Source organism: Palaemon carinicauda, chromosome 22, assembly GCF_036898095.1.
Source record: "Palaemon carinicauda isolate YSFRI2023 chromosome 22, ASM3689809v2, whole genome shotgun sequence".
Classification (NCBI taxonomy): Eukaryota; Metazoa; Arthropoda; class Malacostraca; order Decapoda; family Palaemonidae; genus Palaemon; species Palaemon carinicauda.
This window is the reverse complement of record NC_090746.1, coordinates 101,373,407-101,401,243: the sequence shown is the minus strand read 5'-3', so window position 1 is coordinate 101,401,243 and position 27,837 is coordinate 101,373,407. Positions and strand designations below refer to the sequence as shown.

General features: G+C 34.2%; 1 protein-coding gene across 1 annotated transcript; it reads left to right on the top strand.

Annotated features, from left to right (window-relative positions):
- Nucleotides 1-385: 385 nt before the first annotated feature.
- LOC137615993 (uncharacterized) lies at nucleotides 386-4,401 on the top strand. The gene is made up of 3 exons (XM_068345674.1): nucleotides 386-838; nucleotides 3,669-3,943; nucleotides 4,107-4,401. The coding sequence occupies exons 1-3, from the start codon at nucleotides 386-388 to the stop codon at nucleotides 4,399-4,401; spliced, it is 1,023 nt and encodes a 340-aa protein (XP_068201775.1).
- The last annotated feature ends 23,436 nt before the right edge of the window (nucleotides 4,402-27,837 follow it).

The window sequence follows — 27,837 nt, the reverse complement described above, 5'->3', positions numbered from 1 at the left end:
CAATGGTTCTTAATGCAGATGGATGCCATATCTTAGACCAACTATTTCTGTACCACTAATCCAGTACAAAGGAATCCTCTCTAAAGGACACAGCATGCTAGAAGAAGTCAGAATTGTTTCTTCTGCATTGTCCACCTGACAAAGAAACAGTACAAGTGAATCTTCATCAAGGAACAAAGCATACTAGAGCAAGTCAGACTTCTTCCCATATTGCCGAATATCCATCTGCTGCTCCATCAGCTGCTGCTGTTGCTCTTTCAGCTGCTGCTACAACTACTTTAGATGCTGCTCCTTTAGCTGCTGCTGCCGCTGCTGCTTATTTTTACTCCTACCTGCTAGAAGAAGTCAGACTTGTATTTTCTGCATTTGTCCACCTGACAAAGAAATGGTACAAGTGAATCTTCATCAAGGAACAGAGCATACTAGAGCAAGTCAGACTTCTTCCCACAGCTCAGTCCATGTTGTCGAATATTCATCTGCTGCTCCTTCAGCCGCTGCTGCTGCTCTTTCAGCTGTTGCTACTACTACTCCAGATGCTGCTGTTTCTGCTGCTGCCGCTGGTGCTTATTTTTACTCGTACCTTTTAGAAGAAATCCGACTTTTTTTCTGCATTTGTCCACCTGACAAAGAAATAGTACAAGTGAATCTTCATCAAGGAACAAAGCATACTAGAGCAAGTCAGACTTCTTCCCAATGCTCAGTGCATCTTTTCGAATATCCATTTGCTGCTCCTTCTGCTGCTGCTGCTGCTACTACTATTTCAGATGCTGCTGCTTCTGCTGCTCCTTTAGCTGCTGCTGTTGCTGCTGCTTATTTTTACTCCTACCTATTAGAAGAAGTCAGACTTGTTTTTTCTGCATTTTCCACATGACAAAGAAACAGTACAAGTGAATCTTCATCAAGGAACAAAGCATACTAGAGCAAGTCAGACTTCTTCCCACTGCTCAGTCCATCTTTTCGAATACCCATCTGCTGCTCCTTCAGCCGCAGCTGCTACTGCTACTTAATCCGCTGCGGTTTTTTTTTGCTCCTTTAGCTGCTTCTGCTGCTGCTTAATTTTACTCCTACCTACTAGAAGAAGTCAGACTTGTTTTTTTCTGCATTTGTCCACCAGACAAAGAAACAGTACAAGTGAATCTTCATCAAGGAACAAAACATACTAGAGCAAGTCAGACTTCTCCCCACTGCTCAGTACATCTTTTCGAATATCCATCTGCTGTTCTGTCAGCAGCTGCTGCTGCTCTTTCAGCTGCTGCTACTACTACTACTTCAGATGCTGCTACTTCTGTTGCTCCTTTAGCTGCTGCTTATTTTCACTCCTACCCACTAGAAGAAATCAGACTTGTTTTTTCTGCATTTGTCCACCTGACAAAGAAACAGTACAAGTGAATCTTCATCAAGGAACAAAGCAATACTAGAGCAAGTCAGACTTCTCCCAACTGCTCAGTCCATCTTTTCGAATATCCTTCTGCTGCTCCTTCAGCCGCAGCTGCCACTACTACTTAAACCACTGCTGCTTTTGCTGCTCCTTTAGCTGCTTCTGCTGCTGCTTATTTTTACTCCTACATACTAGAAGAAGTCAGCCTTGTTTTTTTCTGCATTTGTCCACCTGACAAAGAAACTATACAATTGAATCTTCATCAAGGAACAAAGCATACTAGAGCAAGTCAGACTTCTTCCCACTGCTCAGTCCATCTTTACGAATATCCATCTGCTCTTCTGTCAGCAGCTGCTGCTGCTCTTTCGGCTGCTGCTACTGCTACTACTTCAGATGCTGCTACTTCTGCTGCTCCTTTAGCTGCTGCTTATTTTTACTCCTACCTACTAGAAGAAATCAGACTTGTTTTTTCTGCATTTGTCCTCCTGACAAAGAAACAGTACAAGTGAATCTTCATCAAGGAACAAAGCAATACTAGAGCAAGTCAGACTTCTCCCAACTGCTCAGTCCATCTTTTTGAAGATCCATCTGCTGTTTCTTCAGCCGCTGCTGCTGCTCTTTCAGCTGCTAGTACTACCACCTTAGATGCTGCTGCTTCTGCTGCTCCTTTATCTGCTGCTGCCGCTGCTGCTTATTTTTACTCCTACCTACTAGAAGATGTCAGACTTGTTATTTCTGCATTTGTCCACCTGACAAAGAAACAGTACAAGTCAATCTTCATCAAGGAACAAAACATACTAGAGCAAGTCAAACTTCTTCCCACTGCTCAGTCCATCTGTTGCTCCTTCAGCCGCTGTTGCTGCTCTTTCAGCTGCTGCTACTGCTACTTGAGATGCTGCTGCTTCTGCTGCTCGTTTAGCTGCGGCTGTTGCTGCTGCTTATTTTTTACCCCTACCTATTAGAAGAAGTCAGGCTTGTTTTTCTGCATTTGTCCACCTGACAAAGAAACATTATAAGTGAATCTTCATCAAGGAACAAAGCATACTAGAGCAAGTCAGACTTCTTCCCACTGGTCAGTCCATCTTGTCGAATACCCATCTGCTGCTCCTTCAGCTGCTGCTGCTGCTCTTTCAGCTGCTGCTACTACTACTTCAGATGCTGCTGTTTCTGATGCTCCTTCAGCTGCTGCTGTTTCTGCTGCTTATTTTTACTCCTACCTACTAGTAGAAGTCAGACTTGTTTTTTCTGCATTTGTCCACCTGGCAAAGAAACAGTACAAGTGAATCTTCATCAAGGAACAAAGCATACTAGAGCAAGTCAAACTTCTTCCCACTGCTCAGTCCATATTGTTGAATATCCATCTGCTGCTCCTTTAGCCGCTGCTGCTGCTCTTTCAGCTGCTGCTACTACTACTTAAGTCGCTGCTGCTTCTGTTACTCCTTTAGCTGCTAATGCTGCTGCTGCTTTTTACTCCTACCTACTAGAAGAAGTCAGACTTGTTTTTTTTGCGTTTGTCCACTTGACAAAGAAACAGTACAAGTGAATCTTCATCAAGGAACAAAGCATACTAAAGCAAGTCACACTTCTTCTCACTGCTGAGTCCATCTTGTAGAATATCCATCTGCTGCTCTCTCTGCCATTACTGCTCCTTCAGCTGCTGCTGCTGCTGCTGCTGCTGCTGCTGCTCCTCCTCCTCCTGCTCCTCTTTCAACCATTACTGCTGCTGCTCCTTTTACTTCTACCTACTAGAAGAAGTCATACTTGTTTCTTCTGCATTTATCCACCTGACAAAGAAACAGTACAAGTGAATCTTCATCAAGGAACAAAGCATACTAGAGCAAGTCAAACTTCTTCCCACTGCTCAATCCATATTGTCGAATATCCATCTAATGCCCCATTAACCGCTGTTGCTGCTCTTTCAGCTGCTGCTACTACAACTTCAGCCGCTGTTGCTTCTGCTGCTACTGCCGCTGCAGCTTATTTTTACTACTACCTACTAGAAGTGGTCAGATTTTTTTTTCTTCATTTGTCCTCCTGAAAAGAAAACTGTACAAGTGAATCTTCATCAAGGAACAAAGCATACTAGAGCAAGTCAGACTTCTTCCCAATGCTCAGTTCATATTGTCGAATATCCATCTAATGCCCCTTTAGCCGCTGCTGTTGTTCGTCAGCTGCTGCTACTACAACTTCAGCCGCTGTTGCTTCTGCTGCTACTGCCGCTGCTGCTTATTTTTACTACTACCTACTAGAAGTGGTCAGATTTTTTTTTCTTCATTTGTCCTCCTGAAAGAAAACTGTACAAGTGAATCTTCATCAAGGAACAAAGCATACTAGAGCAAGTCAGACTTCTTCCCACTGCTCAGTCCATATTGTCGAATATCTATCTGCTGCTTGTCCAGCCGCTGCTGCTGCTCTTTCAGCTGTTGCTACTACTATTTCAAATGGTGCTGCTTTAGCTGCTCTTTTAACTGCTGCTGCTGCTGCTGCTTATTTTTACTCCTACCTACTAGTAGAAGTCAGTCTTGTTTTTCCTGCATTTGTCCACCTGACAAAGAAACAGTACAAGTGAATCTCCATCAAGGAACAAAGCATACTAGAGCAAGTCAGACTACTTCCCATATTGTCGAATATCCATCTGCTGCTCCTACAGCCGCTGCTGTTGCTCTTTCAGCTGCTACTCCTTTAACTGCTAATGTTGCTGCTGCTTATTTTTACTTTTATCTACTAGAAGAAGTCAGACTTGTTTTTTCTGCATTCGTCCACCTGACAAAGAAACAGTACAAGTGAATCTTCATCAAGGAACAAAGCATACTACAGCAAGTCAGACTTCTTCCCACTGCTTGGTCCATATTGTCGAATATCCATCTGCTGCTCCTTCAGCCACTGCTGCTGCTCTTTCAGCTGCTGCTACTACTACTTCAGATGCTGCTGCCACTGCTGCTTATTTTTATTCCTACCTACTAGAAGAAGTCATAATTGTTTTTTCTGCATTTGTTCACCTGACAAAGAAACAGTACAAGTGAATCTTCATCAAGGAACAAGGCATACTAGAAAAAGTCAGACTTCTTGCATCTGCTGAGTCCATTTTGTAGAATACCCCTTGGGTATCTAGAATAGACTGGGAACAGACCCCATCTTGTTTTTTCCTGCTGCCATCTTCTTCTTCGTCGACTTTTCTCGGAATTTTTCATTTTTTTATGTTTTTTGTTTTATATTTTTTGGGGATTTTTTTAGTTTCTATAGATTAGGAACAGCCGCCATCTTGTTTTTTCTACTGCCATATTCTTTTTTTTTTTTTTTTTTTTTTGGATTTTTTACTTTTTATAATTTGTTTTTCTTTTTCTTCTGCTTTGTCCGCATCTTTTCCCACTTTTATATGGGGTCGATGTTTCTGACCAGCTTTCTCCATCTGTCTCTGTCCCACACTTCATCACCGGTTAATCCCTTTGTTCGAAGGTCATCCTTGATACAGTCCATCCACCTTCGCTTTGGTCTCCTTCTCCTTCTCCTTCCCCCTACCTCCATTTCCATTTTTTTTTTTCATTTTTTATCCTTTTTTTCTATTTTATATTTACCTTCATGGAATATTGTTCGGAGAGCACATCATAATAAAAGAAGTCAGACTTGTTTGTTCTACATTTGTTCACCTGACAAAGAAACAGTACAGGTGAATCTTTATCATGGAACAAAGCATACTAGAACAAGTCAGACTACTTCCATCTGCTGAGTCCGTCTTGTAGAATACCCCTTGGGTATCTAGAATAGACTTGGAACAGACGCCATCTTGTTTTTTTCTGGTGCCATATTGTTTTGGGGGGGATTTTTTAGTTTTTATATATGTATTTTTTATATATATTTTCTATTTCTATGTACCTACAGGGAATTTTGTTCATAGAGCACAGCATAATAGAAGAAGTCAGACTTGTTTGTTCTACATTTGTTCACCTGACAAAAAAACAGTACAAGTGAATCTTTATCAAGGAACAAAGCATACTAGACCAAATCAGACTTCTTGCATCTGCTGAGTCCATCTTGTAGAATACCCCTTGGGTATCTAGAATATACTGGGAACATACGACATCTTGTTCTTTCCCTGCTGCCATCTTCTTCTTCGTCTTCTTCTCTTGGAATTTTTCCTTTTTTTCTTTTTTGTTTATATATTTTGGGGGGATTTTTTTTAATATCTATAGATTGGGAACAGCTGCCATATTGTTTTTTCTACTGCCATATTCTTTTTTTTTTTGGATTTTTTAGTTTTTATAATTTTTTTCTTTTTCTTCTGCTTTGTCTGCATCTTTTCCCACTTTTATGTGGGGTCGATGTTTCTGACCAGCTTTCTCCATCTGCCTCTGTCCCACACTTCATCACCGGTTAATCCCTTTGTTCGAAGGTCATCCTTGATACAGTCCATCCACCTTCGCTTTGGTCTCCTTCTCCTTCCCTCTACTTCCATTTCCATTTTTTTTTCTTTTTCTATCCCTTTTTTCTATTTTATATTTACCTTCATGGAATATTGTTCAGAGAGCACATCATAATAAAAGAAGTCAGACTTGTTTGTTCTGCATTTGTTCACCTGACAAAGAAACAGTACAGGTGAATCTTTATCAAGGAACAAAGCATACTAGAGCAAGTCAGACTTCTTGCATCTGCTGAGTCCGTCTTGTAGAATACCCCTTGGGTATCTAGAATAGACTTGGAACAGACGCCATCTTGCTTTTTCTGGTGCCATATTGTTTTGGGGGGGATTTTTTAGTTTATATATATATATATATATATATATATATATATATATATATATATATATATATTTTATATATATGTTCTATTTCTATGTACCTACAGGGAATTTTTTTCATAGAGCACAGCATAAAAGAAGTCAGACTTGTTTGTTCTACATTTGTTCACCTGACAAAGAAACAGTACAAGTGAATCTTTATCAAGGAACAAAGCATACTAGAACAAGTCAGACTTCTTGCATCTGCTGAGTCCATCTTGTAGAATACCCCTTGGGTATCTAGAATAGACTTGGAACAGACGCCATCTTGTTTTTTTCTGGTGCCATATTGTTTTTGGGGGGATTTTTTAGTTTATATATATATATTTTTATATATATTTTCTATTTCTATGTACCTTCAGGGAATCTTGTTCATAGAGCACAGCATAATAGAAGAAGTCAGACTTGTTTGTTCTACATTTGTTCACCTGACAAAGAAACAGTACAAGTGAATCTTTATCAAGGAACAAAGCATACTAGAGCAAGTCAGACTTCTTGCATCTGCTGAGTCCATCTTGTAGAATACCCCTTGGGTATCTAGAATAGACTTGGAACAGACGCCATCTTGTTTTTTTCTGGTGCCATATTGTTTTTGGGGGGATTTTTTAGTTTATATATATATATATTTATATATATATATATATATTTTATATATATGTTCTATTTCTATGTACCTACAGGGAATTTTTTTCATAGAGCACAGCATAATAGAAGAAGTCAGACTTGTTTGTTCTACATTTGTTCACCTGACAAAGAAACAGTACAAGTGAATCTTTATCAAGGAACAAAGCATACTAGAACAAATCAGACTTCTTGCATCTGGTGAGTCCATCTTGTAGAATACCCCTTGGGTATCTAGAATACCTTGGGTATCTAGAATATACTCGGAACATACGCCATCTTGTTTTTTCCCTGCTGCCATCTTCTTCTTCGTCTTCTTCTCTTGGAATTTTTCCTTTTTTTCTTTATTGTTTATATATTTTGGGGGGATTTTTTTTAATATCTATAGATTGGGAACAGCCGCCATATTGTTTTTTCTACTGCCATATTCTTTTTTTTTTTTTGGATTTTTTAGTTTTTATAATTTTTTTTCTTTTTCTTCTGCTTTGTCTGCATCTTTTCCCACTTTTATGTGGGGTCGATGTTTCTGACCAGCTTTCTCCATCTGCCTCTGTCCCACACTTCATCACCGGTTAATCCCTTTGTTCGAAGGTCATCCTTGATACAGTCCATCCACCTTCGCTTTGGTCTCCTTCTCCTTCCCTCTACCTCCATTCCCATTTTTTTTTCTTTTTCTATCCCTTTTTTCTATTTTATATTTACCTTCATGGAATATTGTTCAGAGAGCACATCATAATAAAAGAAGTCAGACTTGTTTGTTCTGCATTTGTTCACCTGACAAAGAAACAGTACAGGTGAATCTTTATCAAGGAACAAAGCATACTAGAGCAAGTCAGACTTCTTGCATCTGCTGAGTCCATCTTGTAGAATAGCCCTTGGGTATCTAGAATAGACTTGGAACAGACGCCATCTTGTTTTTTTCTGGTGCCATATTGTTTTGGGGGGGATTTTTTAGTTTTTATATATATATATTTTTTATATATATTTTCTATTTTTATGTACCTACAGGGAATTTTGTTCATATAGCACAGCATAATAGAAGTCAGACTTGATTGTTCTACATTTGTTCACCTGACAAAGAAACAGTACAAGTGAATCTTTATCAAGGAACAAAGCATACTAGAACAAATCAGACTTCTTGCATCTGCTGAGTCCGTCTTGTAGAATACCCCTTGGGTATCTAGAATAGACTGGGAACAGACGCCATCTTGTTTTTTTCTGGTGCCATATTGTTTTTGGGGGGATTGTTTAGTTTTTATATATATATATATTTTTTATATATATTTTCTATTTCTATGTACCTACAGGGAATTTTGTTCATAGAGCACAGAATAATAGAAGAAGTCAGACGTGTTTGTTCTACATTTGTTCACCTGACAAAGAAACAGTACAAGTGAATCTTTATCAAGGAACAAAGCATACTAGAACAAATCAGACTTCTTGCATCTGCTGAGTCCGTCCTGTAGAATACCCCTTTGGTATCTAGAATAGACTTGGAACAGACGCCATCTTGTTTTTTTCTGGTGCCATATTGTTTTTTGGGGGATTGTTTAGTTTTTTTATATATATATATTTTTTATATATATTTTCTATTTCTATGTACCTACAGGGAATTTTGTTCATAGAGCACAGCATAATAGAAGAAGTCAGACTTGTTTGTTCTGCATTTGTTCACCTGACAAAGAAACAGTACAGGTGAATCTTTATCAAGGAACAAAGCATACTAGAGCAAGTCAGACTTCTTGCATCTGCTGAGTCCGTCTTGTAGAATACCCCTTGGGTATCTAGAATAGACTTGGAACAGACGCCATCTTGTTTTTTTCTGGTGCCATATTGTTTTGGGGGGGATTTTTTAGTTTTTATATATATATATTTTTATATATATATTTTATTTCTATGTACCTACAGGGAATTTTGTTCATAGAGCACAGCGTAATAGAAGAAGTCAGACTTGTTTGTTCTACATTTGTTCACCTGACAAAGAAACAGTACAAGTGAATCTTTATCAAGGAACAAAGCATACTAGAACAAATCAGACTTCTTGCATCTGCTGAGTCCATCTTGTAGAATACCCCTTGGGTATCTAGAATATACTCGGAACATACGCCATCTTGTTTTTTCCCTGCTGCCATCTTCTTCTTCGTCTTCTTCTCTTGGAATTTTTCCTTTTTTTCTTTTCTGTTTATATATTTTTGGGGGATATTTTTTTAATTTCTATAGATTGGGAACAGCCGCCATATTGTTTTTTCTACTGCCATATTCTTTTTTTTTTGGATTTTTTAGTTTTTATAATTTTTTTTCTTTTTCTTCTGCTTTGTCTGCATCTTTTCCCACTTTTATGTGGGGTCGATGTTTCTGACCAGCTTTCTCCATCTGCCTCTGTCCCACACTTCATCACCGGTTAATCCCTTTGTTCGAAGGTCATCCTTGATACAGTCCATCCACCTTCGCTTTGGTCTCCTTCTCCTTCCCTCTACTTCCATTTCCATTTTTTTTTTCTTTTTCTATCCTTTTTTTCTATTTTATATTTACCTTCATGGAATATTGTTCAGAGAGCACATCATAATAAAAGAAGTCAGACTTGTTTGTTCTGCATTTGTTCACCTGACAAAGAAACAGTACAGGTGAATCTTTATCAAGGAACAAAGCATACTAGAGCAAGTCAGACTTCTTGCATCTGCTGAGTCCGTCTTGTAGAATACCCCTTGGGTATCTAGAATAGACTTGGAACAGACGCCATCTTGTTTTTTCTGGTGCCATATTGTTTTGGGGGGGATTTTTTAGTTTTTATATATATATATTTTTTATATATATTTTCTATTTCTATGTACCTACAGGGAATTTTGTTCATATAGCACAGCATAATAGAAGTCAGACTTGTTTGTTCTACATTTGTTCACCTGACAAAGAAACAGTACAGGTGAATCTTTATCAAGGAACAAAGCATACTAGAACAAATCAGACTTCTTGCATCTGCTGAGTCCGTCTTGTAGAATACCCCTTGGGTATCTAGAATAGACTGGGAACAGATGCCATCTTGTTTTTTCTGGCCCCATATTCTTTTGGGAGGGATTTTTTAGTTTATATATATATATATATATATATATATATATATATATATATATATATATATATATATATATATATATATATATATTATATATATTCTATTTCTATGTACCTTCAGGGAATCTTGTTCATAGAGCACAGCATAATAGAATAAGTCAGACTTGTTTGTTCTACATTTGTTCACCTGACAAAGAAACAGTACAGGTGAATCTTTATCAAGGAACAAAGCATACTAGAGCAAGTCAGACTTCTTGCATCTGCTGAGTCCGTCTTGTAGAATACCCCTTGGGTATCTAGAATAGACTTGGAACAGACGCCATCTTGTTTTTTCTGGTGCCATATTGTTTTGGGGGGGATTTTTTAGTTTTTATATATATATATTTTTTATATATATTTTCTATTTCTATGTACCTACAGGGAATTTTGTTCATATAGCACAGCATAATAGAAGTCAGACTTGTTTGTTCTGCATTTGTTCACCTGACAAAGAAACAGTACAGGTGAATCTTTATCAAGGAACAAAGCATACTAGAGCAAGTCAGACTTCTTGCATCTGCTGAGTCCGTCTTGTAGAATACCCCTTGGGTATCTAGAATAGACTTGGAACAGACGCCATCTTGTTTTTTTCTGGTGCCATATTGTTTTGGGGGGGATTTTTTAGTTTTTATATATATATATTTTTATATATATATTTTATTTCTATGTACCTACAGGGAATTTTGTTCATAGAGCACAGCGTAATAGAAGAAGTCAGACTTGTTTGTTCTACATTTGTTCACCTGACAAAGAAACAGTACAAGTGAATCTTTATCAAGGAACAAAGCATACTAGAACAAATCAGACTTCTTGCATCTGCTGAGTCCATCTTGTAGAATACCCCTTGGGTATCTAGAATATACTCGGAACATACGCCATCTTGTTTTTTCCCTGCTGCCATCTTCTTCTTCGTCTTCTTCTCTTGGAATTTTTCCTTTTTTTTCTTTTCTGTTTATATATTTTTGGGGGATTTTTTTTTAATTTCTATAGATTGGGAACAGCCGCCATATTGTTTTTTCTACTGCCATATTTTTTTTTTTTTTTTTTGATTTTTTAGTTTTTATAATTTTTTTTCTTTTTCTTCTGCTTTGTCTGCATCTTTTCCCACTTTTATGTGGGGTCGATGTTTCTGACCAGCTTTCTCCATCTGCCTCTGTCCCACACTTCATCACCGGTTAATCCCTTTGTTCGAAGGTCATCCTTGATACAGTCCATCCACCTTCGCTTTGGTCTCCTTCTCCTTCCCTCTACCTCCATTTCCATTTTTTTTCTTTTTCTATCCCTTTTTTCTACTTTATATTTACCTTCATGGAATATTTTTCAGAGAGCACATCATAATAAAAGAAGTCAGACTTGTTTGTTCTGCATTTGTTCACCTGACAAAGAAACAATACAGGTAAATCTTTATCAAGGAACAAAGCATACTAGAGCAAGTCAGACTTCTTGCATCTGCTGAGTTCATCTTGTAGAATACCCCTTGGGTATCTAGAATAGACTGTGAACAGACGCCATCTTGTTTTTTCTGGCGCCATATTCTTTTGGGAGGGATTTTTTAGTTTATATATATATATATATATATATATATATATATATATATATATATATATATATATATTTTATATATATTTTCTATTTCTATGTACCTTCAGGGAATCTTGTTCATAGAGCACAGCATAATAGAATAAGTCAGACTTGTTTGTTCTACATTTGTTCACCTGACAAAGAAACAGTACAAGTGAATCTTTATCAAGGAACAAAGCATACTAGAACAAGTCAGACTTCCTGCATCTGCTGAGTCCATCTTGTAGAATACCCCTTGGGTATCTAGAATACCTTGGGTATCTAGAATACCTTGGGTATCTAGAATAGACTGGGAACAGACGCCATCTAGTTTTTTCTGGCGCCATATTCTTTTGGTGGGGATTTTTTAGGTTTTATATATATATTTTTTATATATATTTTCTATTTCTATGTACCTTCAGGGAATCTTCTTCATAGAGCACAGCATAATAGAAGAAGTCAGACTTGTTTGTTCTACATTTGTTCACCTGACAAAGAAACAGTACAAGTGAATCTTTATCAAGGAACAAAGCATACTAGACCAAATCAGACTTCTTGCATCTGCTGAGTCCATCTTCTAGATTATTCCATTTACATCTGGAGGGCTGGAATCCACCTTATTTCTGGGATTTTTTATTTATTCCTGTGTTCAGAGCAGCAAACATATTCCTGTTCCACTGCACCAGCACAATGGAAGCTTCTTGAAGGGACACAACGTACTAAAAGAAGTCATACTTGTTTCTTCTGCATCTCTCCACCTGATAAAGAAACAGTACAAGTGAATCTTTATCAAGGAACAGTGCATTCCAAAACAAGTGGGACTTCTTCCCTCTGATGAGTCCATCTTTTATATTATTCCATTTGATCTGGAAGGCCGAACTCCACTTGGCATTGACTGTCCATCTCTCAATGGCTATTACAGGAAAACTTATTTCCTTACAAAACTAAACTAAAACTAAAAACTAAACTAAACTAAAACTCAACTGAAACTTATTCTAAAAATAGTTTCCACTACACATTTTTTTTTCTATTCACAGCACTAAACTGAAAAATTCAACTGAAACTTATCCTAAAAATGTTTCCACTAAATATATATATATTTTTTTGGATTTTAGGTTTTTTATATTTTTTTAGATTTTTGGTTTTTTATTTTTTTTTGGATTTTTTGTTTTATATTTTTTTTTTCATTTTTAAATTTTTAATCATTTTTGGAGATTATTTTTTTTCTATGTTCACTGCACTAAACTGCCATTTCCTATGTTTTTCCTGTTCACAGCACTAAACATTTTCATGATCCACTATTCCAGGATAATGGAATATTCTTGAAGGGACACAGCGTACTAAAAGAAGTCATACTTGTTTCTTCTGCATCTGTCCACCTGATAAAGAAACAGTACAGGTGAATCTTTATCAAGGAACAGTGCATTCCAAAACAAGTGGGACTTCTTCCCTCTGCTGAATCCATCTTGTAGATTATTCCATTTACATCTGGAGGGCTGGAATCCACCTTATTTCTGGGATTTTTATTTATTCCTGTGTTCAGAGCAGCAAACATATTACTGTTCCACTACACCAGCACAATGGAAGCTTCTTGAAGGGACACAACGTACTAAAAATAGTTTCCACTACACATTTTTTTTCAGTTCACAGCACTAAACTGAAAAATTCAACTGAAACTAATCCTAAAAATATGTTTCCACTATATATATTTTTGGGGGGGGGTTTTGGTTTTTTTATATATATTTTTTTGGATTTTTGGTTTTTTATTTTTTTTGGATTTTCTGTTTTATATTTTTTTTTTTTCATTTTCAATTTTTTAATCATTTTTGGAGATTCATTTTTTCTATGTTCACTGCACTAAACTGCCATTTCCTATGTTTTTCCTGTTCACAGCACTAAACTGAAAAATTCAACTGAAACTTATCCTAAAAATATGTTTCCACTATATATAAATATTTTTTGGATTTTTGGTTTTTTATATTTTTTTTTTGGATTTTTGGTTTTTTATTTTTTTTTGGATTTTTTGTTTTATATTTTTTTTTCATTTTTCAATTTTTTAATCATTTTTGGAAATTCATTTTTTCTATGTTCACTGCACTAAACTGCCATTTCCTGTTTTTCCTGTTCACAGCACTAAACATTTTCATGATCCACTATTCCAGGATAATGGAATCTTCTTGAGGGGAGACAGCATACTAAAAGAAGTCATACTTGCTTCTTCTGCATCTGTCCACCCGATAAAGAAACAGTACAGGTGAATCTTTATCAAGGAACAGTGCATTCCAAAACAAGTGGGACTTCTTCCCTCTGCTGAATCCATCTTCTAGATTATTCCATTTACATCTAGAGGGCTGAAATCCATCTTATTTCTTGGATCTTTTATTTATTCCTGTGTTCAGAGCAGCAAATATATTCCTGTTCCACTGCACCAGCAAAATGGAAGCTTCTTGAAGGGACACAACGTACTAAAAATAGTTTCCACTACACATTTTTTTTCGATTCACAGCACTAAACTGAAAAATTCAACTGAAACTTATCCTAAAAATGTTTCCACTATATATATTTATTTTTTTTTTTGGATTTTTGGTTTTTTATATATTTTTTTTTTGAATTTTTGGTTTTTTATTTTTTGGGGGAATTTTTGTTTTATATTTTTGTTTTTCATTTTTCAATTTTTTAATTATTTTTGGAGATTCATTTTTTCTATGTTCACTGCACTAAACTGCCTTTTCCTATGTTTTTCCTGTTCACAGCACTAAACATTTTCCTGATCCACTATTCCAGGATAATGGAATCTTCTTGAGGGGACACAGCATACTAAAAGAAGTCATACTTGTTTCTTCTGCATCTGTCCACCTGACAAAGAAACAGTACAAGTGAATCTTTATCAAGGAACAGTGCATTCCAAAATAAGTGGGACTTCTTCCCTCTGCTGAGTCCATCTTGTAGATTATTCCATTCGGTCTGGAAGGCCGAACTCCACTTGGCATTGACTGTCCATCTCTCAATGGCTATTACAGGAAAACTTATTTCCTTACAAAACTAAACTAAAACTAAAAACTAAACTAAACTAAAACTCAACTGAAACTTATTCTAAAAATAGTTTCCACTACACATTTTTTTTCGATTCACAGCACTAAACTGAAAAATTCAACTGAAACTTATCCTAAAAATATGTTTCCACTATATATATATTTTTTTTTGGATTTTTGGTTTTTTATATATATTTTTTTTGATTTTTGGTTTTTTATTTTTTTTTTTTGGATTTTTTTTTATATTTTTTCTTTCCATTTTCAATTTTTTAATCATTTTTGGAGATTCATTTTTTCCATGTTCACTGCACTAAACTGCCATTTCCTATGTTTTTCCTGTTCACAGCACTAAACATTTTCATGATCCACTATTCCAGGATAATGGAATCTTCTTGAGGGGACACAGAATACTAAAAGAAGTCATACTTGTTTCTTCTGCATCTGTCCACCTGATAAAAAAACAGTACAAGTGAATCTTTATCAAGGAACAGTGCATTCTAAAACAAGTGGGACTTCTTCCCTCTGCTGAATCCATCTTGTAGATTATTCCATTTACATCTGGAGGGCTGGAATCCACCTTATTTCTAGGATTTTTATTTATTCTTGTGTTCAGAGCAGCAAACATATTCCTGTTCCACTACACCAGCACAATGGAAGCTTCTTGAAGGGACACAACGTACTAAAAATAGTTTCCACTACACATTTTTTTTTTCAGTTCACAGCACTAAACTGAAAAATTCAACTGAAACTTATCCTAAAAATATGTTTCCACTATATATATATATATATATTTTTTTTTTTGGATTTTTGGTTTTTAATATTTTTTTTGGATTTTTGGTTTTTTATTTTTTTTAGGGTTTTTTGTTTTATATTTTTTTTTTTCATTTTTCAATTTTTCAATCATTTTTGGAGATTCATTTTTTCTATGTTCACTGCACTAAACTGCCATTTCCTATGTTTTTCCTGTTCACAGCACTAAACATTTTCATGATCCACTATTCCAGGATAATGGAATATTCTTGAAGGGACACAGCGTACTAAAAGAAGTCATACTTGTTTCTTCTGCATCTGTCCACCTGATAAAGAAACAGTACAAGTGAATCTTTATCAAGGAACAGTGCATTCCAAAACAAGTGGGACTTCTTCCATCTGCTGAATCCATCTTGTAGATTATTCCATTTACATCTGGAGGGCTGGAATCCACCTTATTTCTGGGATTTTTATTTATTCCTGTGTTCAGAGCAGCAAACATATTCCTGTTCCACTACACCAGCACAATGGAAGCTTCTTGAAGGGACACAACGTACTAAAAATAGTTTCCACTACACATTTTTTTTCGATTCACAGCACTAAACTGAAAAATTCAACTGAAACTTATCCTAAAAATGTTTCCACTATATATATATATTTTTTTTTTTGGATTTTTGTTTTTTTATATTTTTTTTTTTTTGGATTTTTTGTTTTATATTTTTTTTTTGGATTTTTTGTTTTATATTTTTTTTTTCATTTTTCTTTTTTTTTAATTATTTTTGGAGATTCATTTTTTCTATGTTCACTGCACTAAACTGCCATTTCCTATGTTTTTCCTATTCACAGCACTAAACATTTTCATGATCCACTATTCCAGGATAATGGAATCTTCTTGAGGGGACACAGCATACTAAAAGAAGTCATACTTGTTTCTTCTGCATCTGTCCACCTGACAAAGAAACAGTACAAGTGAATCTTTATCAAGGAACAGTGCATTCCAAAATAAGTGGGACTTCTTCCCTCTGCTGAGTCCATCTTGTAGATTATTCCATTTGGTCTGGAAGGCCGAACTCCACTTGGCATTGACTGTCCATCTCTCAATGGCTATTACAGGAAAACTTATTTCCTTACAAAACTAAACTAAAACTAAAAACTAAACTAAACTAAAACTCAACTGAAACTTATTCTAAAAATAGTTTCCACTACACATTTTTTTTCGATTCACAGCACTAAACTGAAAGATTCAACTGAAACTTATCCTAAAAATATGTTTCCACTATATATATTTTTTTTTTTTTGGATTTTTTTTATATATATTTTTTTTGATTTTTGGTTTTTTATTTTTTTTGGATTTTTTGTTTTATATTTTTTTTTTCATTTTCAATTTTTTTAATAATTTTTGGAGATTCATTTTTTCTATGATCACTGCACTAAACTGCCATTTCCTATGTTTTTCCTGTTCACAGCACTAAACATTTTCATGATCCACTATTCCAGGATAATGGAATCTTCTTGAGGGGAGACAGCATACTAAAAGAAGTCATACTTGTTTCTTCTGCATCTGTCCACCTGATAAAGAAACAGTACAAGTGAATCTTTATCAAGGAACAGTGCATTCTAAAACAAGTGGGACTTCTTCCCTCTGCTGAATCCATCTTCTAGATTATTCCATTTACATCTGGAAGGCTGGAATCCATCTTATTTCTTGGATCTTTTATTTATTCCTGTGTTCAGAGCAGCAAACATATTCCTGTTCCACTACACCAGCACAATGGAAGCTTCTTGAAGGGACACAACGTACTAAAAATAGTTTCCACTACACATTTTTTTTCAGTTCACAGCACTAAACTGAAAAATTCAACTGAAACTTATCCTAAAAATATGTCTCCACTATATATATATATATATATTTTTTTTTTTTGGATTTTTGGTTTTTAATATTTTTTTTTGGATTTTTGTTTTTTTATTTTTTTTGGATTTTTTGTTTTATATTTTTTTTTTTCATTTTCAATTTTTTAATCATTTTTGGAGATTCATTTTTTCTATGTTCACTGCACTAAACTGCCATTTCCTATGTTTTTCCTGTTCACAGCACTAAACATTTTCATGATCCACTATTCCAGGATAATGGAATCTTCTTGAGGGGAGACAGCATACTAAAAGAAGTCATACTTGTTTCTTCTGCATCTGTCCACCTGATAAAGAAACAGTACAGGCGAATCTTTATCAAGGAACAGTGCATTCCAAAACAAGTGTGGACTTCTTCCATCTGCAGAATCCATCTTGTAGATTATTCCATTTACATCTGGAGGGCTGGAATCCACCTTATTTCTGGGATTTTTATTTATTCCTGTGTTCAGAGCAGCAAACATATTCCTGTTCCACTACACCAGCACAATGGAAGCTTCTTGAAGGGACACAACGTACTAAAAATAGTTTCCACTACACATTTTTTTTTCAGTTCACAGCACTAAACTGAAAAATTCAACTGAAACTTATCCTAAAAATATGTTTCCACTATATATAAATATTTTTTGGATTTTTGGTTTTTTGTATTTTTTTTTGGATTTTTGGTTTTTTATTTTTTTGGATTTTTTGTTTTATATTTTTTTTTTGGATTTTTTGTTTTATATTTTTTTTTTCATTTTTCAATTTTTTAATCATTTTTGGAAATTCATTTTTTCTATGTTCACTGCACTAAACTGCCATTTCCTATGTTTTTCCTGTTCACAGCACTAAACATTTTCATGATCCACTATTCCAGGATAATGGAATCTTCTTGAGGGGAGACAGCATACTAAAAGAAGTCATACTTGCTTCTTCTGCATCTGTCCACCGGATAAAGAAACAGTACAGGTGAATCTTTATCAAGGAACAGTGCATTCCAAAACAAGTGGGACTTCTTCCCTCTGCTGAATCCATCTTCTAGATTATTCCATTTACATCTAGAGGGCTGAAATCCATCTTATTTCTTGGATCTTTTATTTATTCCTGTGTTCAGAGCAGCAAATATATTCCTGTTCCACTGCACCAGCAAAATGGAAGCTTCTTGAAGGGACACAACGTACTAAAAATAGTTTCCACTACACATTTTTTTTCGATTCACAGCACTAAACTGAAAAATTCAACTGAAACTTATCCTAAAAATGTTTCCACTATATATATTTTTTTTTTTTTTTTGGATTTTTGGTTTTTTATATATTTTTTTTTTGAATTTTTGGTTTTTTTTTGGGGGGGGGGAATTTTTGTTTTATATTTTTGTTTTTCATTTTTCAATTTTTTAATTATTTTTGGAGATTCATTTTTTCTATGTTCACTGCACTAAACTGCCTTTTCCTATGTTTTTCCTGTTCACAGCACTAAACATTTTCCTGATCCACTATTCCAGGATAATGGAATCTTCTTGAAGGGACACAGCATACTAAAAGAAGTCATACTTGTTTTTTCTGCATCTGTCCACCTGACAAAGAAACAGTACAAGTGAATCTTTATCAAGGAACAGTGCATTCCAAAATAAGTGGGACTTCTTCCCTCTGCTGAGTCCATTTTGTAGATTATTCCATTTGGTCTGGAAGGCCGAACTCCACTTGGCATTGACTGTCCATCTCTCAATGGCTATTACAGGAAAACTTATTTCCTTACAAAACTAAACTAAAACTAAAAACTAAACTAAACTAAAACTCAACTGAAACTTATTCTAAAAATAGTTTCCACTACACATTTTTTTTTCGATTCACAGCACTAAACTGAAAAATTCAACTGAAACTTATCCTAAAAATATGTTTCCACTATATATATATATTTTTTGGATTTTTGGTTTTTTATATATATTTTTTTTGATTTTTGGTTTTTTATTTTTTTTTTTTTGGATTTTTTTTTCATATTTTTTCTTTCCATTTTCAATTTTTTAATCATTTTTGGAGATTCATTTTTTCCATGTTCACTGCACTAAACTGCCATTTCCTATGTTTTTCCTGTTCACAGCACTAAACATTTTCATGATCCACTATTCCAGGATAATGGAATCTTCTTGAGGGGACACAGAATACTAAAAGAAGTCATACTTGTTTCTTCTGCATCTGTCCACCTGATAAAAAAACAGTACAAGTGAATCTTTATCAAGGAACAGTGCATTCTAAAACAAGTGGGACTTCTTCCCTCTGCTGAATCCATCTTGTAGATTATTCCATTTACATCTGGAGGGCTGGAATCCACCTTATTTCTAGGATTTTTATTTATTCCTTTGTTCAGAGCAGCAAACATATTCCTGTTCCACTACACCAGCACAATGGAAGCTTCTTGAAGGGACACAACGTACTAAAAATAGTTTCCACTACACATTTTTTTTTCAGTTCACAGCACTAAACTGAAAAATTCAACTGAAACTTATCCTAAAAATATGTTTCCACTATATATATATATATATATTTTTTTTTTGGATTTTTGGTTTTTAATATTTTTTTTGGATTTTTGGTTTTTTATTTTTTTTTTGGATTTTTTGTTTTATATTTTTTTTTTTTCATTTTTCAATTTTTCAATCATTTTTGGAGATTCATTTTTTCTATGTTCACTGCACTAAACTGCCATTTCCTATGTTTTTCCTGTTCACAGCACTAAACATTTTCATGATCCACTATTCCAGGATAATGGAATATTCTTGAAGGGACACAGCGTACTAAAAGAAGTCATACTTGTTTCTTCTGCATCTGTCCACCTGATAAAGAAACAGTACAGGTGAATCTTTATCAAGGAACAGTGCATTCCAAAACAAGTGCGACTTCTTCCATTTGCTGAATCCATCTTGTAGATTATTCCATTTACATCTGGAGGGCTGGAATCCACCTTATTTCTGGGATTTTTATTTATTCCTGTGTTCAGAGCAGCAAACATATTCCTGTTCCACTACACCAGCACAATGGAAGCTTCTTGAAGGGACACAACGTACTAAAAATAGTTTCCACTACACATTTTTTTTCGATTCACAGCACTAAACTGAAAAATTCAACTGAAACTTATCCTAAAAATGTTTCCACTATATATATATATTTTTTTTTTTGGATTTTTGTTTTTTTATATTTTTTTTTTTTTTTGGATTTTTTGTTTTATATTTTTTTTTTTGGATTTTTTGTTTTATATTTTTTTTTTCTTTTTTCTTTTTTTTAATTATTTTTGGAGATTCATTTTTTCTATGTTCACTGCACTAAACTGCCATTTCCTATGTTTTTCCTGTTCACAGCACTAAACATTTTCCTGATCCACTATTCCAGGATAATGGAATCTTCTTGAGGGGACACAGCATACTAAAAGAAGTCATACTTGTTTCTTCTGCATCTGTCCACCTGACAAAGAAACAGTACAAGTGAATCTTTATCAAGGAACAGTGCATTCCAAAATAAGTGGGACTTCTTCCCTCGGCTGAGTCCATCTTGTAGATTATTCCATTTGGTCTGGAAGGCCGAACTCCACTTGGCATTGACTGTCCATCTCTCAATGGCTATTACAGGAAAACTTATTTCCTTACAAAACTAAACTAAAACTAAAAACTAAACTAAACTAAAACTCAACTGAAACTTATTCTAAAAATAGTTTCCACTACACATTTTTTTTCGATTCACAGCACTAAACTGAAAAATTCAACTGAAACTTATCCTAAAAATATGTTTCCACTATATATATATTTTTTTTTTTTTTGGATTTTTTTTATATATATTTTTTTTGATTTTTGGTTTTTTATTTTTTTTGGATTTTTTGTTTTATATTTTTTTTTCATTTTCAATTTTTTTAATAATTTTGGGAGATTCATTTTTTCTATGTTTACTGCACTAAACTGCCATTTCCTATGTTTTTCCTGTTCACAGCACTAAACATTTTCATGATCCACTATTCCAGGATAATGGAATCTTCTTGAGGGGAGACAGCATACTAAAAGAAGTCATACTTGTTTCTTCTGCATCTGTCCACCAGATAAAGAAACAGTACAGGTGAATCTTTATCAAGGAACAGTGCATTCCAAAACAAGTGTGGACTTCTTCCATCTGCTGAATCCATCTTGTAGATTATTCCATTTACATCTGGAGGGCTGGAATCCACCTTATTTCTGGGATTTTTATTTATTCCTGTGTTCAGAGCAGCAAACATATTCCTGTTCCACTACACCAGCACAATGGAAGCTTCTTGAAGGGACACAACGTACTAAAAATAGTTTCACTACACATTTTTTTTCAGTTCACAGCACTAAACTGAAAAATTCAACTGAAACTTATCCTAAAAATATGTTTCCACTATATATATATATATTTTTTTTTGGATTTTTGGTTTTTAATATTTTTTTGGGATTTTTGGTTTTTTATTTTTTTTTGGATTTTTTGTTTTATATTTTTTTTTTCATTTTCAATTTTTTAATCATTTTTGGAGATTCATTTTTTCTATGTTCACTGCACTAAACTGCCATTTCCTATGTTTTTCCTATTCACAGCACTAAACATTTTCATGATCCACTATTCCAGGATAATGGAATCTTTTTGAGGGGAGACAGCATACTAAAAGAAGTCATACTTGTTTCTTCTGCATCTGTCCACCAGATAAAGAAACAGTACAGGTGAAGCTTTATCAAGGAACAGTGCATTCCAAAACAAGTGTGGACTTCTTCCATCTGCTGAATCCATCTTGTAGATTATTCCATTTACATCTGGAGGGCTGGAATCCACCTTATTTCTGGGATTTTTATTTATTCCTGTGTTCAGAGCAGCAAACATATTCCTGTTCCACTACACCAGCACAATGGAAGCTTCTTGAAGGGACACAACGTACTAAAAATAGTTTCCACTACACATTTTTTTCGATTCACAGCACTAAACTGAAAAATTCAACTGAAACTTATCCTAAAAATATGTTTCCACTATATATAAATATTTTTTGGATTTTTGGTTTTTTATATTTTTTTTTGGATTTTTGGTTTTTTATTTTTTTTGGATTTTTTGTTTTATATTTTTTTTTCATTTCTCAATTTTTTAATCATTTTTGGAAATTCATTTTTTCTATGTTCACTGCACTAAACTGCCATTTCCTGTTTTTCCTGTTCACAGCACTAAACATTTTCATGATCCACTATTCCAGGATAATGGAATCTTCTTGAGGGGAGACAGCATACTAAAAGAAGTCATACTTGCTTCTTCTGCATCTGTCCACCGGATAAAGAAACAGTACAGGTGAATCTTTATCAAGGAACAGTGCATTCCAAAACAAGTGGGACTTCTTCCCTCTGCTGAATCCATCTTGTAGATTATTCCATTTACATCTAGAGGGCTGAAATCCATCTTATTTCTTGGATCTTTTATTTATTCCTGTGTTCAGAGCAGCAAATATATTCCTGTTCCACTGCACCAGCAAAATGGAAGCTTCTTGAAGGGACACAACGTACTAAAAATAGTTTCCACTACACATTTTTTTTCGATTCACAGCACTAAACTGAAAAATTCAACTGAAACTTATCCTAAAATGTTTCCACTATATATATTTATTTTTTTTTTGGATTTTTGGTTTTTTATATATATTTTTTTTTTTAATTTTTGGTTTTTTATTTTTTGGGGAATTTTTTTATATTTTTGTTTTTCATTTTTCAATTTTTTAATTATTTTTGGAGATTCATTTTTTCTATGTTCACTGCACTAAACTGCCATTTCCTATGTTTTTCCTGTTCACAGCACTAAACATTTTCCTGATCCACTATTCCAGGATAATGGAATCTTCTTGAGGGGACACAGCATACTAAAAGAAGTCATACTTGTTTCTTCTGCATCTGTCCACCTGACAAAGAAACAGTACAAGTGAATCTTTATCAAGGAACAGTGCATTCCAAAATAAGTGGGACTTCTTCCCTCGGCTGAGTCCATCTTGTAGATTATTCCATTTGGTCTGGAAGGCCGAACTCCACTTGGCATTGACTGTCCATCTCTCAATGGCTATTACAGGAAAACTTATTTCCTTACAAAACTAAACTAAAACTAAAAACTAAACTAAACTAAAACTCAACTGAAACTTATTCTAAAAATAGTTTCCACTACACATTTTTTTTCGATTCACAGCACTAAACTGAAAAATTCAACTGAAACTTATCCTAAAAATATGTTTCCACTATATGTATTTTTTTTTTTTTGGATTTTTTTTTATATATATTTTTTTTGATTTTTGGTTTTTTAATTTTTTTGGATTTTTTGTTTTATATTTTTTTTTTCATTTTCAATTTTTTTAATAATTTTTGGAGATTCATTTTTTCTATGTTCACTGCACTAAACTGCCATTTCCTATGTTTTTCCTGTTCACAGCACTAAACATTTTCATGATCCACTATTCCAGGATAATGGAATCTTCTTGAGGGGAGACAGCATACTAAAAGAAGTCATACTTGTTTCTTCTGCATCTGTCCACCTGATAAAGAAACAGTACAGGTGAATCTTTATCAAGGAACAGTGCATTCCAAAACAAGTGTGGACTTCTTCCATCTGCTGAATCCATCTTGTAGATTATTCCATTTACATCTGGAGGGCTGGAATCCACCTTATTTCTGGGATTTTTATTTATTCCTGTGTTCAGAGCAGCAAACATATTCCTGTTCCACTACACCAGCACAATGGAAGCTTCTTGAAGGGACACGACGTACTAAAAATAGTTTCCAATACACATTTTTTTTCAGTTCACAGCACTAAACTGAAAAATTCAACTGAAACTTATCCTAAAAATATGTTTCCACTATATATAAATATTTTTTGGATTTTTGGTTTTTTATATTTTTTTTTGGATTTTTTGTTTTTTATTTTTTTTGGATTTTTTGTTTTATATTTTTTTTTTTCATTTTCAATTTTTTAATCATTTTTGGAGATTCATTTTTTCTATGTTCACTGCACTAAACTGCCATTTCCTATGTTTTTCCTGTTCACAGCACTAAACATTTTCATGATCCACTATTCCAGGATAATGGAATCTTCTTGAGGGGAGACAGCATACTAAAAGAAGTCATACTTGTTTCTTCTGCATCTGTCCACCAGATAAAGAAACAGTACAAGTGAATCTTTATCAAGGAACAGTGCATTCTAAAACAAGTGGGACTTCTTCCCTCTGCTGAATCCATCTTGTAGATTATTCCATTTACATCTGGAGGGCTGGAATCCACCTTATTTCTGGGATTTTTATTTATTCCTGTGTTCAGAGCAGCAAACATATTCCTGTTCCACTACACCAGCACAATGGAAGCTTCTTGAAGGGACACAACGTACTAAAAATAGTTTCCACTACACATTTTTTTTCAGTTCACAGCACTAAACTGAAAAATTCAACTGAAACTTATCCTAAAAATATGTTTCCACTATATATAAATATTTTTTGGATTTTTGGTTTTTTATATTTTTTTTTGAATTTTTGGTTTTTTATTTTTTTTGGATTTTTTGTTTTATATTTTTGTTTTTCATTTTTCAATTTTTTAATTATTTTTGGAGATTCATTTTTTCTATGTTCACTGCCCTAAACTGCCTTTTCCTATGTTTTTCCTGTTCACAGCACTAAACATTTTCCTGATCCACTATTCCAGGATAATGGAATCTTCTTGAGGGGACACAGCATACTAAAAGAAGTCATACTTGTTTCTTCTGCATCTGTCCACCTGACAAAGAAACAGTACAAGTGAATCTTTATCAAGGAACAGTGTATTCCAAAATAAGTGGGACTTCTTCCCTCTGCTGATTCCATCTTGTAGATTATTCCATTTGGTCTGGAAGGCCGAACTCCACTTGGCATTGACTGTCCATCTCTCAATGGCTATTACAGGAAAACTTATTTCCTTACAAAACTAAACTAAAACTAAAAACTAAACTAAACTAAAACTCAACTGAAACTTATTCTAAAAATAGTTTCCACTACACATTTTTTTTCGATTCACAGCACTAAACTGAAAAATTCAACTGAAACTTATCCTAAAAATATGTTTCCACTATATATATTTTTTTTGATTTTTGGTTTTTTATTTTTTTTTGGATTTTTTTTTATATTTTTTCTTTCCATTTTCAATTTTTTAATCATTTTTGGAGATTCATTTTTTCTATGTTCACTGCACTAAACTGCCATTTCCTATGTTTTTCCTGTTCACAGCACTAAACATTTTCATGATCCACTATTCCAGAATAATGGAATCTTCTTGAGGGGACACAGCATACTAAAAGTCATACTTGTTTCTTCTGCATCTGTCCACCAGATAAAGAAACAGTACAGGTGAATCTTTATCAAGGAACAGTGCATTCTAAAACAAGTGGGACTTCTTCCCTCTGCTGAATCCATCTTGTAGATTATTCCATTTACATCTGGAGGGCTGGAATCCACCTTATTTCTGGGATTTTTATTTATTCCTGTGTTCAGAGCAGCAAACATATTCCTGTTCCACTACACCAGCACAATGGAATCTTCTTGAAGGGACACAACGTACTAAAAGAAGTCATACTTGCTTCTTCTGCATCTGTCCACCCGATAAAGAAACAGTACAGGTGAATCTTTATCAAGGAACAGTGCATTCCAAAACAAGTGGGACTTCTTCCCTCTGCTGAATCCATCTTCTAGATTATTCCATTTACATCTAGAGGGCTGAAATCCATCTTATTTCTTGGATCTTTTATTTATTCCTGTGTTCAGAGCAGCAAATATATTCCTGTTCCACTGCACCAGCACAATGGAAGCTTCTTGAAGGGACACAACGTACTAAAAATAGTTTCCACTACACATTTTTTTTCGATTCACAGCACTAAACTGAAAAATTCAACTGAAACTTATCCTAAAAATGTTTCCACTATATATATTTATTTTTTTTTTTTGGATTTTTGGTTTTTTATATATTTTTTTTTTTTTGGATTTTTGGTTTTTTATTTTTTTTTTGGGTTTTTGGTTTTATATTTTTTTTTTTTTCAAGTTTTTCATTATTTTTGGAGATTCATTTTTTCTATGTTCACTGCACTAAACTGCCTTTTCCTATGTTTTTCCTGTTCACAGCACTAAACATTTTCATGATCCACTATTCCAGGATAATGGAATCTTCTTGAAGGGACACAGCGTAATGAAAGAAGTCATACTTGTTTCTTCTGCATCTGTCCACCTGATAAAGAAACAGTACAGGTGAATATTTAACAAGGAACAGCGCATTCCAAAACAAGTGGGACTTCTTCCCTCTGCTGAGTCCATCTTGTAGATTATTCCATTTGGTCTGGAAGGCCGAACTCCACTTGGCATTGACTGTCCATCTCTCAATGGCTATTACAGGAAAACTTATTTCCTTACAAAACTAAACTAAAACTAAAAACTAAACTAAACTAAAACTCAACTGAAACTTATTCTAAAAATAGTTTCCACTACACATTTTTTTTCGATTCACAGCACTAAACTGAAAAATTCAACTGAAACTTATCCTAAAAATATGTTTCCACTATATATATATTTTTTTGGATTTTTGGTTTTTTATATATATTTTTTTTTATTTTTGGTTTTTTATTTTTTTTTTGGATTTTTTTTTTATATTTTTTCTTTCCATTTTCAATTTTTTAATCATTTTTGGAGATTCATTTTTTCCATGTTCACTGCACTAAACTGCCATTTCCTATGTTTTTCCTGTTCACAGCACTAAACATTTTCATGATCCACTATTCCAGGATAATGGAATCTTCTTGAGGGGACACAGAATACTAAAAGAAGTCATACTTGTTTCTTCTGCATCTGTCCACCTGATAAAAAAACAGTACAAGTGAATCTTTATCAAGGAACAGTGCATTCTAAAACAAGTGGGACTTCTTCCCTCTGCTGAATCCATCTTGTAGATTATTCCATTTACATCTGGAGGGCTGGCATCCACCTTATTTCTGGGATTTTTATTTATTCCTGTGTTCAGAGCAGCAAACATATTCCTGTTCCACTACACCAGCACAATGGAAGCTTCTTGAAGGGACACAACGTACTAAAAATAGTTTCCACTACACATTTTTTTTTCAGTTCACAGCACTAAACTGAAAAATTCAACTGAAACTTATCCTAAAAATATGTTTCCACTATATATATATTTTTTTGGATTTTTGGTTTTTTATATATATTTTTTTTGATTTTTGGTTTTTTATTTTTTTTTGGATTTTTTTTTTATATTTTTTCTTTCCATTTTCAATTTTTTAATCATTTTTGGAGATTCATTTTTTCCATGTTCACTGCACTAAACTGCCATTTCCTATGTTTTTCCTGTTCACAGCACTAAACATTTTCATGATCCACTATTCCAGGATAATGGAATCTTCTTGAAGGGACACAGCGTACTAAAAGAAGTCATACTTGTTTCTTCTGCATCTGTCCACCAGATAAAGAAACAGTACAGGTGAATCTTTATCAAGGAACAGTGCATTCCAAAACAAGTGGGACTTCTTCCCTCTGCTGAATCCATCTTCTAGATTATTCCATTTACATCTGGAGGGCTGGAATCCACCTTATTTCTGGGATTTTTATTTATTCCTGTGTTCAGAGCAGCAAATATATTCCTGTTCCACTACACCAGCACAATGGAAGCTTCTTGAAGGGACACAACGTACTAAAAATAGTTTCCACTA

What these genes read in the sequence shown, in the direction of transcription:
- LOC137615993 (XM_068345674.1), top strand. Translation starts at nt 386, where the DNA reads ATGGTACAAGTGAATCTTCATCAAGGAACAGAGCATACTAGAGCAAGT. An exon ending in ACTCCTACCTATTAGAAGAA is followed by an intron (nt 839 to 3,668) that starts GTCAGACTTGTT and finishes TCCTCCTGAAAG; the next exon opens with AAAACTGTACAAGTGAATCT. An exon ending in CTGACAAAGAAACAGTACAA is followed by an intron (nt 3,944 to 4,106) that starts GTGAATCTCCAT and finishes TTTATCTACTAG; the next exon opens with AAGAAGTCAGACTTGTTTTT.